Source organism: Humulus lupulus, chromosome 2, assembly GCF_963169125.1.
Source record: "Humulus lupulus chromosome 2, drHumLupu1.1, whole genome shotgun sequence".
NCBI lineage: Eukaryota > Viridiplantae > Streptophyta > Magnoliopsida > Rosales > Cannabaceae > Humulus > Humulus lupulus.
In genome coordinates this window covers 68281577-68296968 of record NC_084794.1, presented here as the reverse complement: position 1 = coordinate 68296968, position 15392 = coordinate 68281577, and the positions used below count along the sequence as shown (strand labels likewise).

General features: G+C 38.3%; 1 protein-coding gene across 1 annotated transcript; it reads right to left on the bottom strand.

The window, feature by feature from the left end:
* Window positions 1–10408: 10408 nt before the first annotated feature.
* Window positions 10409–11466, bottom strand: LOC133814369 (uncharacterized). The gene is made up of 2 exons (XM_062247337.1): window positions 10953–11466; window positions 10409–10827 (listed from the first exon to the last, which is right to left on the bottom strand). Exons 1-2 carry the CDS (start codon window positions 11464–11466, stop codon window positions 10409–10411), a joined length of 933 nt encoding a protein of 310 aa, XP_062103321.1.
* Between the last annotated feature and the right edge of the window lie 3926 nt (window positions 11467–15392).

The following is a 15392-nucleotide window of genomic DNA, read 5'->3' as shown; positions in this document are numbered from 1 at the left end:
TAGATATTTAATTGGGTTATTAGGTTATGGAAATAAATATTTGGAGATATATTTGAAGTTAGAGAGTTTAGGAGGGAATATTGGGGAAATTAACCATTTTTCCTTCGGGGACGTTTTTGGTACCCCAAACCTTGAGATTAACTTAAGGGAGCGTTTGGTACATGGGTTTGACTTGATGGGAATAGGTTCAAGATTCCTTGGAAATTGAAGAAGGGGATGTTAAACCATAGGAAAGCAACATTGCTATATTTGGTTGCCCTTGGGAATATTATTATGATTCCAAGGAATATTGATATTACCTTGTTTGGTTGCACATATGAATGGAATGTGATTTATTCATCTTTTTTTTAATAATTAATTTTTTTTGTAAAATACAAATAAATCCGTTTTTCTTTAATTTTTTTCCAAATGTTAAAAATATTTTTGTAACTATTTTTATTATCAATGTTGTATGTATAAAAACAATAAAAAAAAATATATTATTAAATAATAAAAAATAAAAATACAATATAACATAATAGCATATTTTCAAATTATTCATCTTTTTTTGGAATAATTAAATTATTTTGTAAAATACAAATGAATCAGTTTGTCTTTAATTTTTTTTCCAAATATTTGTCAAAGTTTCATTCCAATGAGTAAAATACAAACATAAGTTCTCAAAACATAATCCGAAAATGGCATATTATATTGCCAAAAGTATCATCCAAAATGTGAAATATTATCTTACAAAAAGTTTCATCCAAAAGGTGGCATATTACCTTGCCAAAAGTTTCAACCAAAATGTGACATACTATTTTTCCAAAAGTTTCATCTAAAAGTGAAAAGACATACATTTCTCAAAGCCATCTCACCAGTAATATTTTCCAAAATACTATCAAATATTAGATCTTACCTCATTCAAAGAGCCTAAGTATGAATCCCAACTTGAATTCATCATCCAATGTGAATAAAAAATCTATGTAAGCTTGGTTTTGGACAAGAAGTTTTCCAGCTTTGACTCGTTGTTCATTTGTCAGCCGATCAATTTGCTTCAGTTCATCAAACACTTTCATCCTTCTGGTAGCACCAAATTTTTCACTGTGTCAGTCAATACCTCAACCAATGGATTTTCATTCCTAGATCTCTTTCTACTTTTCTTACTTGACTATGCTGAAGTTGTCGCCGTGTTTGTATGACTATTGGTTGTGTTATCCCCAAAAATTGGAGATTGATGACGTGGCGATAGAGGAGACCAGTGGCAGTATATGGTCCGTAAACGACACATTAATAATCGTTTAATATATATTGGCTCCTCAGAGTTGTGATAAAGTGATCTGGCTTAGGAGTGGCCTGGTAGACCAATGAAGAATTTTGACTGGCCAGTAAGTGTCATGACCGACCAGGCATGACCTTGTCCGACCAGTCATATGGTTGTCTGCCCAGGAATGACCTTGTCTGCCCAGGAATGACCTTGTCTGCCCAGGCATGACTTTGTCCAACCAGGCATGAACTTGGCCGATCGGTCATGACCATGTCCGACCAGCTAAGTGCATGTCTACCCAGCTAAGTGCATGTCTGCCCAGTTAAGTGCATGACTGCCTAGCCAAGTGTGTGACTGCCTAGTGAAGGTGTGTTCGACCAGCTTGAATGAGATATGGGTCGACCAGATAGAGGAGGACTACGTCAAGATTCCCAGAAACGGCTTCAACAAGAATCGGTCTTGGCACACGCGGGAATCTCTCATTTATCCCACAAATTTGGTGTACTGTTACATTTTGAATATTGTTGTAATTTAAATATAATGAGAATAATAAAATATCCCGACTATGGGGTGATATCATCTGTACGATCCTAAGCCTATAAATACAAGGCTTATGGCATCATAGAGGGGATTATGGTTTTTTGAGACTTTTGGGATTTTTGGGGCTTTTGATCTGAATTTTCTAGAGAGAGAAAGTACTTGCATTTGGGAGAATTCTTGTATTTTTGTAATCTGCACTGAAGAAACTCAGTTGACTAAGGTTCATCTGATCTTGAGTGAAGATCTATAATCACAACTCTAAGTGGATTAGGCTATTACCAACGTATTGGGGCTAAACCACTATAAAAATTACGTGTGTTATTTACTTTATTTTCAAAATCGTCTGTGTCGTTTATTTCTCTTGAAGGTTTTATCGTTTTTAACGTTCTCACGTCGTTGGCCAAAAACGCGGTCAACATTTTGGTGCTTTCATTGAGAGCCTGAAGAGAAAGATAGACGGTCCCTGAAGTATTATGGCACCTAAGAGCACCAATGCAGCCTCCAAGAAAACAGGCTCCTCTAAAGAGCCTGCTAGATCAGAAGGTCCTAGCCCACAAGACCGTGAGACTGAGCCTAGAGTTGTGCTCGAGGATGTGACTCCAGAAGTTGAAGAACTCCAAGAAGCCATGGGGGTCTTCCAGGAGGAGATGGCACAATTCCACGCCAGACAGGAGGCGTTCGCTGAAGAGATGGCTAGGTAAAGAGCTGCGTTAGAGCAGCAAATGTGCGATATGGAGGCCAGGAGCGAAGAGCTCAGACAACAACAAGAGGAGGTCAACTGGAGACATCGTGAAGTAGCACTTGCTCTAGAAGTAGCTACCCAATTGGCCCAAGCCAATGCTCAAGCCACACACAAGCAGCCACCCAGGGAGCAAGAAATAATAACGCTGGTCAGAGGACCACTGACAGAGCCGATTCTCGAGGACTGGGCAGAAGCAGGAGTAACCCCCCTGGTAGGGAAGATGATGGGGACTGATCCAGAACTGCCTCGACGCAAAGGGAGCACTCTAGAACCCCCTCCAGGAGCCACCGATCAGAAACTTTGAGGTCAGGAAGTCACAGATCAGGCAGTTAGAAGACTCCACCCAGGCAGGATCAGACCAAGACTCCTCGAGAGAAGAGGACTTCACAATTCAAAGATGGGCATGGTCATGATGAGGCTGATATTCATCACACCGACCAGTCAAAGGAAAAGGAGGGAAATGACCAACAAGGAGGAAAAGACTGCCCGGGGCATACCGAAAGGCCTCCACTGCACCTCGGCCAGCAACGTCGTGGGAGAGAGCAAGTCCCGCGTTGTAAGCCCTCTGGGAAATCGAAGAGTACGGTGGTCGATCGAGCAGGAGAGCATGCTTCCCGAAAGGATCTAAGGGATGTTATCACCAACAAGAGGAGGACTGTCCTGGTCGAAGGGCAAAATCTGGACCGCCCTGCCAGTCCAGTAGAAATACTTGACGATGACGCGCCAAATGGTAATGCCCGAACAGGCGGTCAAGACCTTGGAACCTCATCAGTTGCACCAGCCATCCAAGCCCAGCTTGACATGCTAACAACTGTAGTGCAAGGTTTGTCAAAATGACCTTCCGAGATAGACGCGATAGACCACCAGAGTGGCAGCCCATTTTGTGCCCGGATTAGAGCAGCTCAGCCTCCAAAAAAATATAAAGCACCAGTTCTGCCAGTATATACAGAAAAGGCAGATCCCATCAGACATATTGGGAAGTTCGAGGACTAGATGGAATTGCTCGGAGTAAGTGACGATTATCGGTGTTGAGTTTTCCCGACTACATTATCGGATACTGCCCAGGAATGGTATTGGAAATTTAAGCCGAACTCCATTACCTCTTGGGAAGCATTCAGGAAGGAGTTTTGTAGACAATTCAACACTATCCGGACTCCACCAGTTTATGCAAACCACTTGGCTGATATCAAACAAGGAAAAGATGAGTCTCTAAAGAATTATATACAGAGATTCATGAGAGAAGCCAATAGAGCAACTGGTGTAGGAGACGAGGGGAAGATGGTAACCATATCCGCTGGGATAACTTATCGGAGTCCTCTGTGGGACAGTATACATAGAAATTCAATTTCAACACTTCAACAGTTTCTTGACCGAGCAGACAAGTATATGAAATTGGATGATGCTATCGAGAAAGAGGAGAATGGCATAAACAATCCGGGCGGATCAACGGACTCTCCTAAGGATGGTGGAAAGAAACATGGAAATAACGGATCTGACCACCATGTGGAAAAGAAAGTAAAGTTGAGTTCAAATGAAAAGCCAACCAAGTATGAGCCTCAAATCACTAACTACACCACCCTCTCGACCAGCCGAGCAGAGATATATCTTGCTAGTCATGAAGAGGTTCCTTACAAGAAGCCTCCACCCATCAGGAAAGAGATGAGGAAGATAGATATGAATAAGTTTTGTCGGTTCCATGGAGATTATGGTCATGACACGAATGAATGCAATCACCTCAAGGACGAGATAGAATTTCTTCTCCGGTCGGGCAAGTTGAGGAAGTACTGGGCAGAGACACCCCAAGGAGAAGGAGGTAGCAGCAACTCTGGTTTCAAGCGACAAAGATCTCCACCCTTGCTGCCCGGACCTGTGGACTTTACCTTAGACACTATATGTGGAGGTCCACACTTGGCTGAGGAAAGAAACGAAGCAAAGGAGAAGTATGCTGAGCGGAAGTGCTAGGATCAGAAACCACTGGAGTGGTGAGCACCGAAGGATATATTATTTCTAAATACTGCTTTCAGAGTGGTAGCTTGATTTTGAGTTGTTAGACTTGTTATTTAAGTTTGGTTTATGAACTGGTTATTTGCTAACCAGTCATTTTATTTTTGAACAATTTTGGTTGTTTAAGACTGGTTATTAGACATATTTTGTCCTTTTTAATTTACGAGTAATAAAAGAGACTACACGCAGCGTGGTCGATTCTTGCTACAAATATGCATGTGTGTTAGTTATCTGAGTAGTGTTCAACTGGTCAGTAAAATTGGACAGTGTTCAACTGGTCGATATGTTAAAGCAGTGTTCAACGGCTTGAATATTTTCCATATATTCTATGTGTTTCACGAGTAACTAACTTCTCGAACAGATTCGGTCAAGTAGCAAGTGACTAAGGATCTTTCAACCCTCGATCACCTGGGGGGCACATGGGGTATACTGGTATATAATTTAACACAGGCAATAAGAGCACGAGTTAATATATCTGTTTTTAGGCTGACTTGTAAATTTTTGAAGTCCAAAAAGGCCATTAAGCTAACTTGTTTGACAAAGCTTAAGTAACTTGGAATTTTTTTAAAATTTCAAGTTAGGGACAGATATTCGTGTGACAATAAGCATGCTCATAAAATATTAGAGCAATAAGAGTGTGAGAAAGTATACTTAGTATGGACTTATGAAATGTCTAAACTTTCTAAGTTAGAAAACTAAGTACTCATGCGAAAATATAAGGCATACACCAGAGTGACTTTACTATTCACCAAAAACTTATAACTTTTTAAGTCTAAAAGAGACTTAGAATGTTTTAAGTTAACAAAGAAAAGTAAAGTATAAATGCCAACAGCTCGGTCGTACGAGAAAAATATCAAAGCTGCTAAGCAACAATTGTCTTCACAACAAAAAAGAGTAAACTACTGGCAAGGTACTTGGTTTAGCTGATCAGGTGCAATGTTTTCCTGGTCGGGAGAGATACAACTTCCCTGGTCAGCTGAGCATGTATCACTAGTCGAGTAGAAAACTCTATTATTGAGCATGACTAACATCGATGAGTCTCTAGAGTGAATCAAACAAACACAAGCAAATGAATGCAAAGTAAACATATTTACTACACAGAGAAAAAATTTCTTTGAGAAGAGAAGTCAATTTTTCCCAAGATTAATTGAGAGAAATCAATCTCTCAACACTCTGACAAGGTGTTTTAATGGTTTTTGGAGGGATAAGGCATGCTTAAAGTAGCTATGCCATATGCCCGAGTGGTTGTGGCACATGTCCAAAGCTGCATGACCGAATGGCTCGACAAACACGCCGAGGAGCTGTTGGTACACGCGCATCCGAGGAGCTCCATGTCCGAGCGGCCATGGTTGTGTGCGCGCATCCGAAAGCTGGTGTCCGAGCGGTGTGTGGGCTGTCCGACCAGCTGGAGATGCATCTGAGCGGCTGGAGGAGATGCATCCAAACGGCTGAAGGAGTTGCATCCGAGCAGCTGCCACACTTCTATCCGATGATCCATGATGACCGAAGAGATGTGTGTGTCCGAGTGGACATTATGTCCAAGGAGCCAAGGGGAAGGTGCATCCGGTCGGATGTGTGTGTTCGAGCATGAGACCTTGGCCCTAGTCCGAAGCCAAGAGTCCGATCGGACCTTACCACAACCACTCGGACTAAGTCCCATCCGATCGGACTAGAATTTCCAAACAATTCCAAGAACAATGGCCAATCGGCCATACCCCAACATACCATAAACCCATTCCAAAAAGCAAAGCCCTAAATTCCATCTAGCACAAACACCATTTCTCATCCAAAACATATACTACAACAAGACCAAGATCAAAAATAGAATTTGAAGAAATCACAAGACAAGTTCAGTCGTGGGAGTTTACGTAAAAGTTATCAGTCGTGGGAGTTTACGTAAAAGTTATCAACCAGATGGGAGATTTTGAACGACCTCAAGAACATTTTTCTAGAACAAAAGTTTATCATACGAGAAAATCGTATAATAAACTTGGGGGGCAAACATTATCCCCAAAAATTGGAGATTGATGACGTGGCAAAAGAGGAGACAAGTGGCAGTACATGGTCCGTAAACGACACATTAATAGTCGTTTAATATATATTGGCTCCTCAAAGTTGTGATAAAGTGATCTGGCTTAGGAGTGGCCCGGTAGACCAATGAAGAATTTTGACTGGCCAGTAACTGTCATGACCGACCAGGCATGACCTTGTTTGACCAGTCATATGGTTCTCTGCCCAGGAATGACCCTGTCTGCCCAGGAATGACCTTGTCTGTCCAGGCATGACCTTGCCTGCCCAAGCATGACTTTGTCCGACCAGGCATGAACTTGGCCGATCGGTCATGACCATGTCCGACCAGCTAAGTGCATGTCTGCCTAGCTAAGTGCATGTCTGCCCAGTTAAGTGCATGACTGCCCAGTCAAGTGCATGACTGCCCAGCCAAGTGCGTGATTGCCCAGTGAAGGTGTGTTCAAGCAGATAGAGGAGGACTACGTTAAGAATCCCAGAAACGGCTTCAACAAGAATCGGTCTTGGCACACGCGGGAATCTCTCATTTATCCCACAAATTTGGTGTACTGTTACATTTTGAATATTGTTGTAATTTAAATATAATGAGAATAATAAAATATCCCGACTATGGGGGGATATCATCTGTACGATCCTAAGCCTATAAATACAAGGCTTATGGCATCATAGAGGGGATTATGGTTTTTTGGGACTTTTGGGATTTTTGGGGCTTTTGATCTGAATTTTCTAGAGAGAGAAAGTACTTGCATTTGGGAGAATTCTTGTATTTTTGTAATCTACACTGAAGAAACTCAGTTGACTGAGGTTCATCTGATCTTGAGTGCAGATCTATAATCATAACTCTAAGTGGATTAGGCTATTACCAACGTATTGGGGCTGAACCACTATAAAAATTACGTGTGTTATTTACTTTATTTTCAAAATCGTCTGTGTCGTTTATTTCTCTTGAAGGTTTTATCGTTTTTAACGTTCTCATGTCGTTGGCCAAAAACGCGGTCAACAAGTTGCATTACCAATAAGATCATCTATTGGAGATAAAGGATCAAACTCAGAATTTGCATCATTGTCTACCTCTTTATCAATCTCATCAGCCGTTTCAAAAAATCCCATTGCTCCTTGCCCATTTGCACGATCCTTCCTGTAATGACCCAACTACTCTAGACTATGGACCATTAATGAAAACTTAAGCATAGACACTAATCCGTAATAATACTTACAAGTGAAATAATCATACTTTATTAAAAACTTGTAAAAAACAAATGTTAAACTTACATAAACTCAAAGCAGGATATGGGATCCCATTGTTTTAAAAAGTAAAAACATAACTTAATTGTAATAAAAAGGAGATTACATAAATAGGTGCGGAAAAATACACATAAACCATAAAACAAAGACTTCATCCTCGAAAATCGAAACTCTCGACTCCTTGAATCCATTTCGCCTCAATACACATTCCCCAAGCATCCACGAACCTTTCCCGCCACTATAGCTATTTTCCTGCACATATAAACATAAAAGGAATGAGCCTAATGCTCAGCAAGGAAAATCTAACATATAGCCATATACATAAAAATTCATAATGCAACATAAAAACATACTATAACACTTATGTCACATACATACTATAATGGCCATTATTACTTGGGGTCCCATAAACTAAACAAGTCATATGCCCATTAGATTAGTGGGGGCTAGCTAAGCAAGTCATATGCCCATAATCTATTTGGGGCTTGTTAGTTGTATAGGTCATATGCCCAAGTCTACAAACATACTTAACATAGCATTTTTTTCATAACACATATTCATAAGATAACATATAAAAATCATATAGCACATAAATCCTATCCTATTTTCCTTACCAAAATAACCAGGATATGAGAGCTGATTTGGGACTTTGGAACACTCCTAAAAACCATTTATAATATGGTGAGTATATTGAAGAAAATGGATGAAAGTGAAGAAGGAACTATGCTATCAAAATATACTTACCAAAAACCTTGTGCTTAAGAACTTGGATTTCCTAACCAAGAATAAGAATAAGGTTAGAATGAGTAGAAGACTATGAGAATTTTAAAGAACATAATACAGAAATGGACTAGATTTTGGGATACCTTGAGTACTTCTATGATCAATCTAAACCTTGAACCGAAATGTGAATAAACCTTACTTCCCCAAGTGTTTGATAAGCTTATAGTGATTAAGCTTATAATTCCCAACCCAAGTGTTTACACTCTCACACTCACCTAGCAACTTGCAGCCTTTGAACTTAGAGTAATAGATGAATAAATGACTGGGTACTAGGTCCTATTTATAGAGTTTAGGAATGAAAAGATCTTCATTTAACTTGAATAAAAATAATGGCTTTTTAAGTGAAAATAATTTGAATTATCGTTCAGCAGAGGCTGAAGACTCGTTCAAAAAGATGCTGGACTTATCAAGAGGTTGAAGGTTTAATGGAGAACGTTTTTGAAAACTTTCAAAATATGCTGAGAGAGGCGATATATCGCCCCCTGTAGGCGATATATCACTTGGGCCAGTATGCCCGAGGCAATCGTGCAACATTTCGTGTTTTTCATATCTTCGTGCTGCGATATATCGCCCCCTATAGCTGCGATATATCGGCATACGCTGAATATTTAAACACGAAATTACACATTTTTAGGTTAATTTAAATTGAGTAAACAACCTTAACTAAGCCTTCTAATGTTTTCAAAGCTGCTGACTGACCCTAGGGTATTCAAATTTTAACCTTAATAGATTTAATTCTCAAAATACTTAATCATTAATAAGCCTATACATAACATGTGCTATTATCTTATTGGTTCTTATCTAAACCTTATAATATAATAAATATTACCCTCAATATCAATCATATTAATCAAACCTTAGGTTAAAATTAATATTCTTAAACTATAGGTTAAACTTAGAAAATCTACAAGTACTACTTATGAGTGTCCAAATAAATCACGGTCTGAACCAAAAATCCACAGTCATAAAGATAATACTATTATTACTATTATACTACTATCTAACTTAGCTAAGTAAAGTTCTTTGGACTCTACACTTCCCATATATAGTAACTAAGTCTTCATAATGAGGAAATGGTCTATTCCTTAAGCCTTTTGCATTTAGATGGCTCTGTAATAGTCAAAAGTAATAGAGAAAGAATTAATATGTGATTAAGTTCTAAATTAAATTCAACAATAAGGTGACAGTTACTTTAATCCATTTATCAAACACACGTTTTTCGGCAACAACACATTTTAGTTCCTCATTCCAACCAAAACCACTTGTTGAAGGTCCCAATATTTCAGAAATTGCATGCAATTGTTTCTTTAGTATCTTGATACGAGAATCAATGTGGGGTGGTGCTGTCAATCCACAATGAGGAATTTTCTCACATATCCATTTTTCCAATTGCTGTAAATAGCCAAGTTTGAAGGTCCCATTGTCTGCTTTCCATTTTCCACTATTTACCAACTCCAACAAACGCTCAACCAACTTTGAATCCTCAATTGAAGTCCACTGATGTTTTTTTCCAGGAATTGATGTTGATTGCTCCAGAGCATCCATCTTTGTAAGCATTCATGTATCTCACATCTACTTATAAAAAAAGTATAGCAATAATATATTAGCATATAAAATTGAACTAAGAACATCGATATAATATGATAGCATTGCCATGGATATAAAATTGATAGCATAAATTGCCAACGTTATAAATTTCCATAAAAATGCCAAGCATTTACAAACCAAATAAAATAAAATCCATATTATTTGGAGACATCCAACACATAATGATAAAATTGTTTCAAACAAAATCAAACACAAATAATGCAAAGAAATACAATTTATGTATGCCTCCTGTTGCGCCATTGGTCAAACATCTCTCTAGCTAAGTTGTCTCTCCAAGAAGTCCAAGCATTAGATATTTTAATATGTGTATAATGATCATTGCCTACACTTTCATCTTCATCACAATTGTCCTCCACACTTTCCCCTATTGCTTGTTCTAGAGGATCGATAGGAATTTCTCTTCTAATCAAGTTGTGAAGAAGGCAGCATGCCAAAATAATTTGACATTGAATTTTGACAGGATAGTATGATCTACCTCTAAGAATTGCCCATCGCCCCTTCAATAGTCCAAATGCTCTCTCTACTACATTTCGAGCTGAAGAATGTTTCATATTGAAAAATTCAACAGGTGTATTAGGTGGGATATCCCAATCATTCAAGTGATATCGTTGTCCTCTATATGGTGCTAAGAAGCCTTCACCATTGGGATATCCAGCATCACATAAGTAGTAATGTCTTGTAAATTAATTAACAATATTGTGAACCTATTATGAAATTAACTTGTATATGTATGATACTACATATGAGAGAAATATATACCTTGTGGAAATTTCAACCCATTTGTCCTAGATATGGCATCTCGTAACACTCTAGAGTCGGCAGCTGATCCTTCCCATCCAGGTAAGACATAAATAAATTGCATATCTTGTGAGACTACACCTAATACATTAGTAGCAATTTCGCTCTTTCTAGTTCGGTACCTAGGCCTCTCTAAGGCGGAAACATTGACTTTAATGTATGTACCATCTAGTGCTCCCAAACAATTCTTAAACCACTTCCATCTCTCATCAGTTGAACTACCAAGAATTGGTTCATGTTTTTTTAACAATAACTCATGAAGGCGCAACACAGCATTTAAAACCGCATTAAATTGTCTACTAACTGTTTCACCCGAATGTGCAAATTGTCGTCTCATAATTCTATTCTTAATGTCATGAGATACAATATGTAAAAACATAGCAACCATTTCTTCAACATCCATATTTTTGGTTCCTTTCAAACCCCCAATAGTTCTAAGGTGGTGACAAAAAATGGCAAATGTTCTCCTATCCATGCGAGTATTTTCTACACATGCTAAGTCACTAGCATGTATCATTCTAAAACTATTTAGTTGACGTATTTTGTGTCTACGAAAGGAACTTTCAAGAAACCTATTTGTACTTATACACCTCTTACAAATAACGAAAATTATTTTGAGTATGAACAAAAGTATCATATCATTTAATATCTCCATATACTGAAGCAAAATTGCTACAATTCTTTTTTTCTTTGCAACCAATGGAAGACGAGTCATATCTGCATGAAATTGAAATAATTAGTTGCATATGATCAACTCTAGGTTAATTAATTAATTAATTAATAATGACTTAAGAACGTTTGACTAATCAAAGCCTAGAATCGTGTTCTACAGAGTCCACACAAAAGCATTATACATATATATATATAAATATACTATATATTCTCCTAGCTATATGGACCTTATTCACTTAATTATATATAGTAGACAAGTGAGGCAGCTGGCTACCACTGTCTTATCGTTTTCCTTCTTAATTTGTCAATCACTCCCCTTAAATTTTCTTCTGAACACCCTCTTTTTTCTTTTATATATGAAGCTCTGTCATATATATATTTCTCCTTATTACTAACCTGCTCTTATATTTATTACTTAATAATCTTACTACAAACAGAGCAAGAGTTATATAAACTCTCAGCTTGAACAAGTTATAATCTACATACACTTCACTACCATGTTGATTATCTCTTATTTTTTTCATATTTCTTTTGTGTCTCTCCAAACAAAGTTCTTGTAAGGCTCGCCATATTGGGTTCACCAGAAGGTACTAATCTTTATTTTATCATTATGTATATATATGTTAATTCCTTTTTCTATATCAAATCAGAAAATTTATATTAGAAACTACACTTTCATGACATCTATCAAATCAAATATTTAATATGTTGAAAACCCAGTAATCATCATTACTTTTACTTGTGATATTTAGCGTTTTTTTTCTTGCTACAAGCTATGTCAAATAAAAGTAACTAATTAAAGTAATATTACTACAAGAAGTGTGATTGAAAGATATGAGCATATCTATGCAGAAAAAGCACTAAAGAGGCTCTCCCAAATAAAAACATACATGTTTTAGGAAATACAAGTGACAAACGACAAGCCATATTGTCGTTCCTCATTTATTCCACAACAATTTCTTGCTCACCAACAGACCTTAAAAATGGATGTAGAAATGACAGTAGAGAGGGCAGAGAAGAAGGGCTTTTCATGTGGGGAGAGACTGGCAACAATAGAGATAAGCCTCTTCATGGAGCTTTCGTTGCAGCCCTCCTCAATGACCTCTTCGGTATCCAAGCTCGAGGTGGTTGTGCTTGTGCGAGACTCTATGGTCACAGACTGCTCGGAATTGATGAGGCTTTGAAGTTTAAGCTTTTGGAGATTTCTTTAGGATTTTGAAAGAGAGTATTTTTCCTAGTTATATATATATAAATATATATATATTTATCCTATCCTATCCTAGACGGTTTGAAATTTTTAAGTAAAAGTGTTTTTGAAGGAAGAAAAAAAAATCACATGGTAGATGGAGGAACACAGTTCATGATCTTCTTATTACGTAGAAAAAAAATATCAAGATCATTAAAGGAAAAAGACACATAAACAAAAAAGCCAAACAGAGCCTCCATATCATTCTTACCATCTGACCTTAAAAACCTAAACCCATCTCTAGATTTCAACTCTACCATCATCAATAACTTCCCATTGAAAACAGACCAAGAAAACACAAAGTTCAGCTAGTACAGATCATAGACAAAAAAATCAAAATCAGAGAGAGAGAGAGATTACATACTTGGTTCAGTGAAGGAGATGAAGAGAAGAGGCAGCTCTAGGGCTTCACGAAATGAAGAAGAAGGGGCTTCACGAAATGAAGAAGAGAAGAGGTTGAGATTGCAGTAAAATAAAACTCAAGTATTTTTAAGTAATGATATTACCCCCAAATAAGGTCATGTGAATCCCACGGGAAAGTAAAACCCACAGCTAAAAATGTCAAAAATGACATACCAAACATGGGTTTGTCTCCACTTTCCCATTCCCACCTTAAGATTACCCCATACCAAATGCCCCCTAAGTGACTTAAGTTAGAAACAAAAGACAAAAAGAAATAGATAGAGGCTGCCTAAATCGACCCTTTTTTTCTCTCACACACTCTTATTTCCTCTAGACACTTCTCCAAGGAGAAGCCTTGAAGCTAAGTGGATTGTTGGGCTAGAAGTCACAAATTGGAGTTCTAGACTTGAAGATTAGCTCATTACTAATTGGTGGATTCAAATAGAATTTGAGGTAAGCTTTGAATTATGACTTTAGCCATTAAATTATGTGGTTCTTGGCTGGATTTTGGGTGTTCTTTGGTCTTTGAAGTTAAAGGTTAAATTGGAGTTTAGAGGAGGTTTTAAGCTAGCTTTATATTAGGTTTTATTGTTGGGAACATATTAGAACTACTGTGATAGTTAATTTATGTCTTTGGGATGATTTTGGGTTAATTTGGTTGTTGGAAATGGGATTTTTCTGGGATCGAAAGGGTCGGGCCGTGGCTCTGTTCTTGGTGTGTCGTGGCCCTCTAGAACAGATGGGAGTCAAGAAGGAGGGCGGGCCGCGACATGGGGGGCTTAGGGCCGCAGCGCGTGTCTGTTGCTTGGGGAGGCTGGGCCTCTGGTTGGAGGCGGGCTGCGACATGGGAGCATAGGGCCGAAGCTCTTAAGGGCATTTTTGGCCTTGAGAATATTTTGAGTCCGAGAACCTAAATTTAGGTGCTCAGGATCGATTCCATTACCATGTTTGGGGGAATTCGATCTTCTGAAGGCTAGAACTTAGTCTGGAAACCCTTATTCACTTATTATTGGTGGAATCCTTTATCATGGTTGTGACTAGGTGTGCGCTAGGGCTCAGAAAAGGGATCATGCTCGAGGGTCATTTTTCGTAATCAAAGCACTCGGAATTAAAGGTAAGAAAACTGCACCCAGTTATGTGGCTATGTCGGGACTAAGAGTTCCCTATACTTGTATGCGATATTGTATGATGGTATTATGCCATGTAAACATGAAATAAACGGCCTAAGAGTGCCAGAATTAATATTGGCGCACAAGACGTGGCTCAGCCACTGGTAGCTGAGGACAACTTAATATTCACTGAGCTCGGTTTAAGTGGACCGGAGTCAGTGGGATAAACAGAGGGTGCGACCTAAGGGCGTCGACCTTGGATATTGTATGACATGTTTAATGTCGTTAATCTGATAAATGTGACATGTTAATTATTTGGATGATAGATTGTCGATTGATATCATTGATTATATGAATGATGTGATATGCTGAGTATTTGATTGATGATTTATGAATTGGTTGGTTATTATTATTGGTTATGTTTTGTGTATTGGTTTTCTTGCTGGGCCTTGGCTCACGGCTACGTGGTGCAGGTAAAGGCAAGGGTAAGCTGGATCAACCCTGATTTGGAGAGCTCTAGAGGAAGAATGTACATAGTCAGCTGCTCGGCCACCACGATCCAGGGTTGGACAGGGACAGGAGAACCATAAATGTCTATTTTTCCCTTAGAGTGGCTTGCAGTTGTATATAACCCTGAAATTTTGTAAACTGTCCTTAAAACTCTATTTCTTTTGGGATCCCATGTACGGAATGTTTATTTAAATAAAGTGTATCTTTTATGACCAAAATCTTTTAACCCTAGTTTGATTATGGTTTCAGTGACACATTTTTATCTAAATGACTTGATTAGCAAGTCTTGCACCTTTATAAACACACAGTGTAACGGTCTTGGTTATCCAGAGCATTACAATCTCTTTCCTCAGCTCATCACTGTCTGACACACAAATCCGCCCCTTGAATTTGATTAGTCTGGTATCTGACATAGAGAAATCCTTGGCATTCCCATTCTGCATCTCTTGCTTTAGGTCACTC

Coding starts and splice junctions, on each gene's coding strand:
- LOC133814369 (XM_062247337.1), bottom strand. CDS start 11,466: ATGGATAGGAGAACATTTGCCATTTTTTGTCACCACCTTAGAACTATT. Junction 10,828..10,952: donor TGGGTTGAAATTTCCACAAG/GTATATATTTCT, acceptor CCAATGGTGAAG/GCTTCTTAGCACCATATAGA.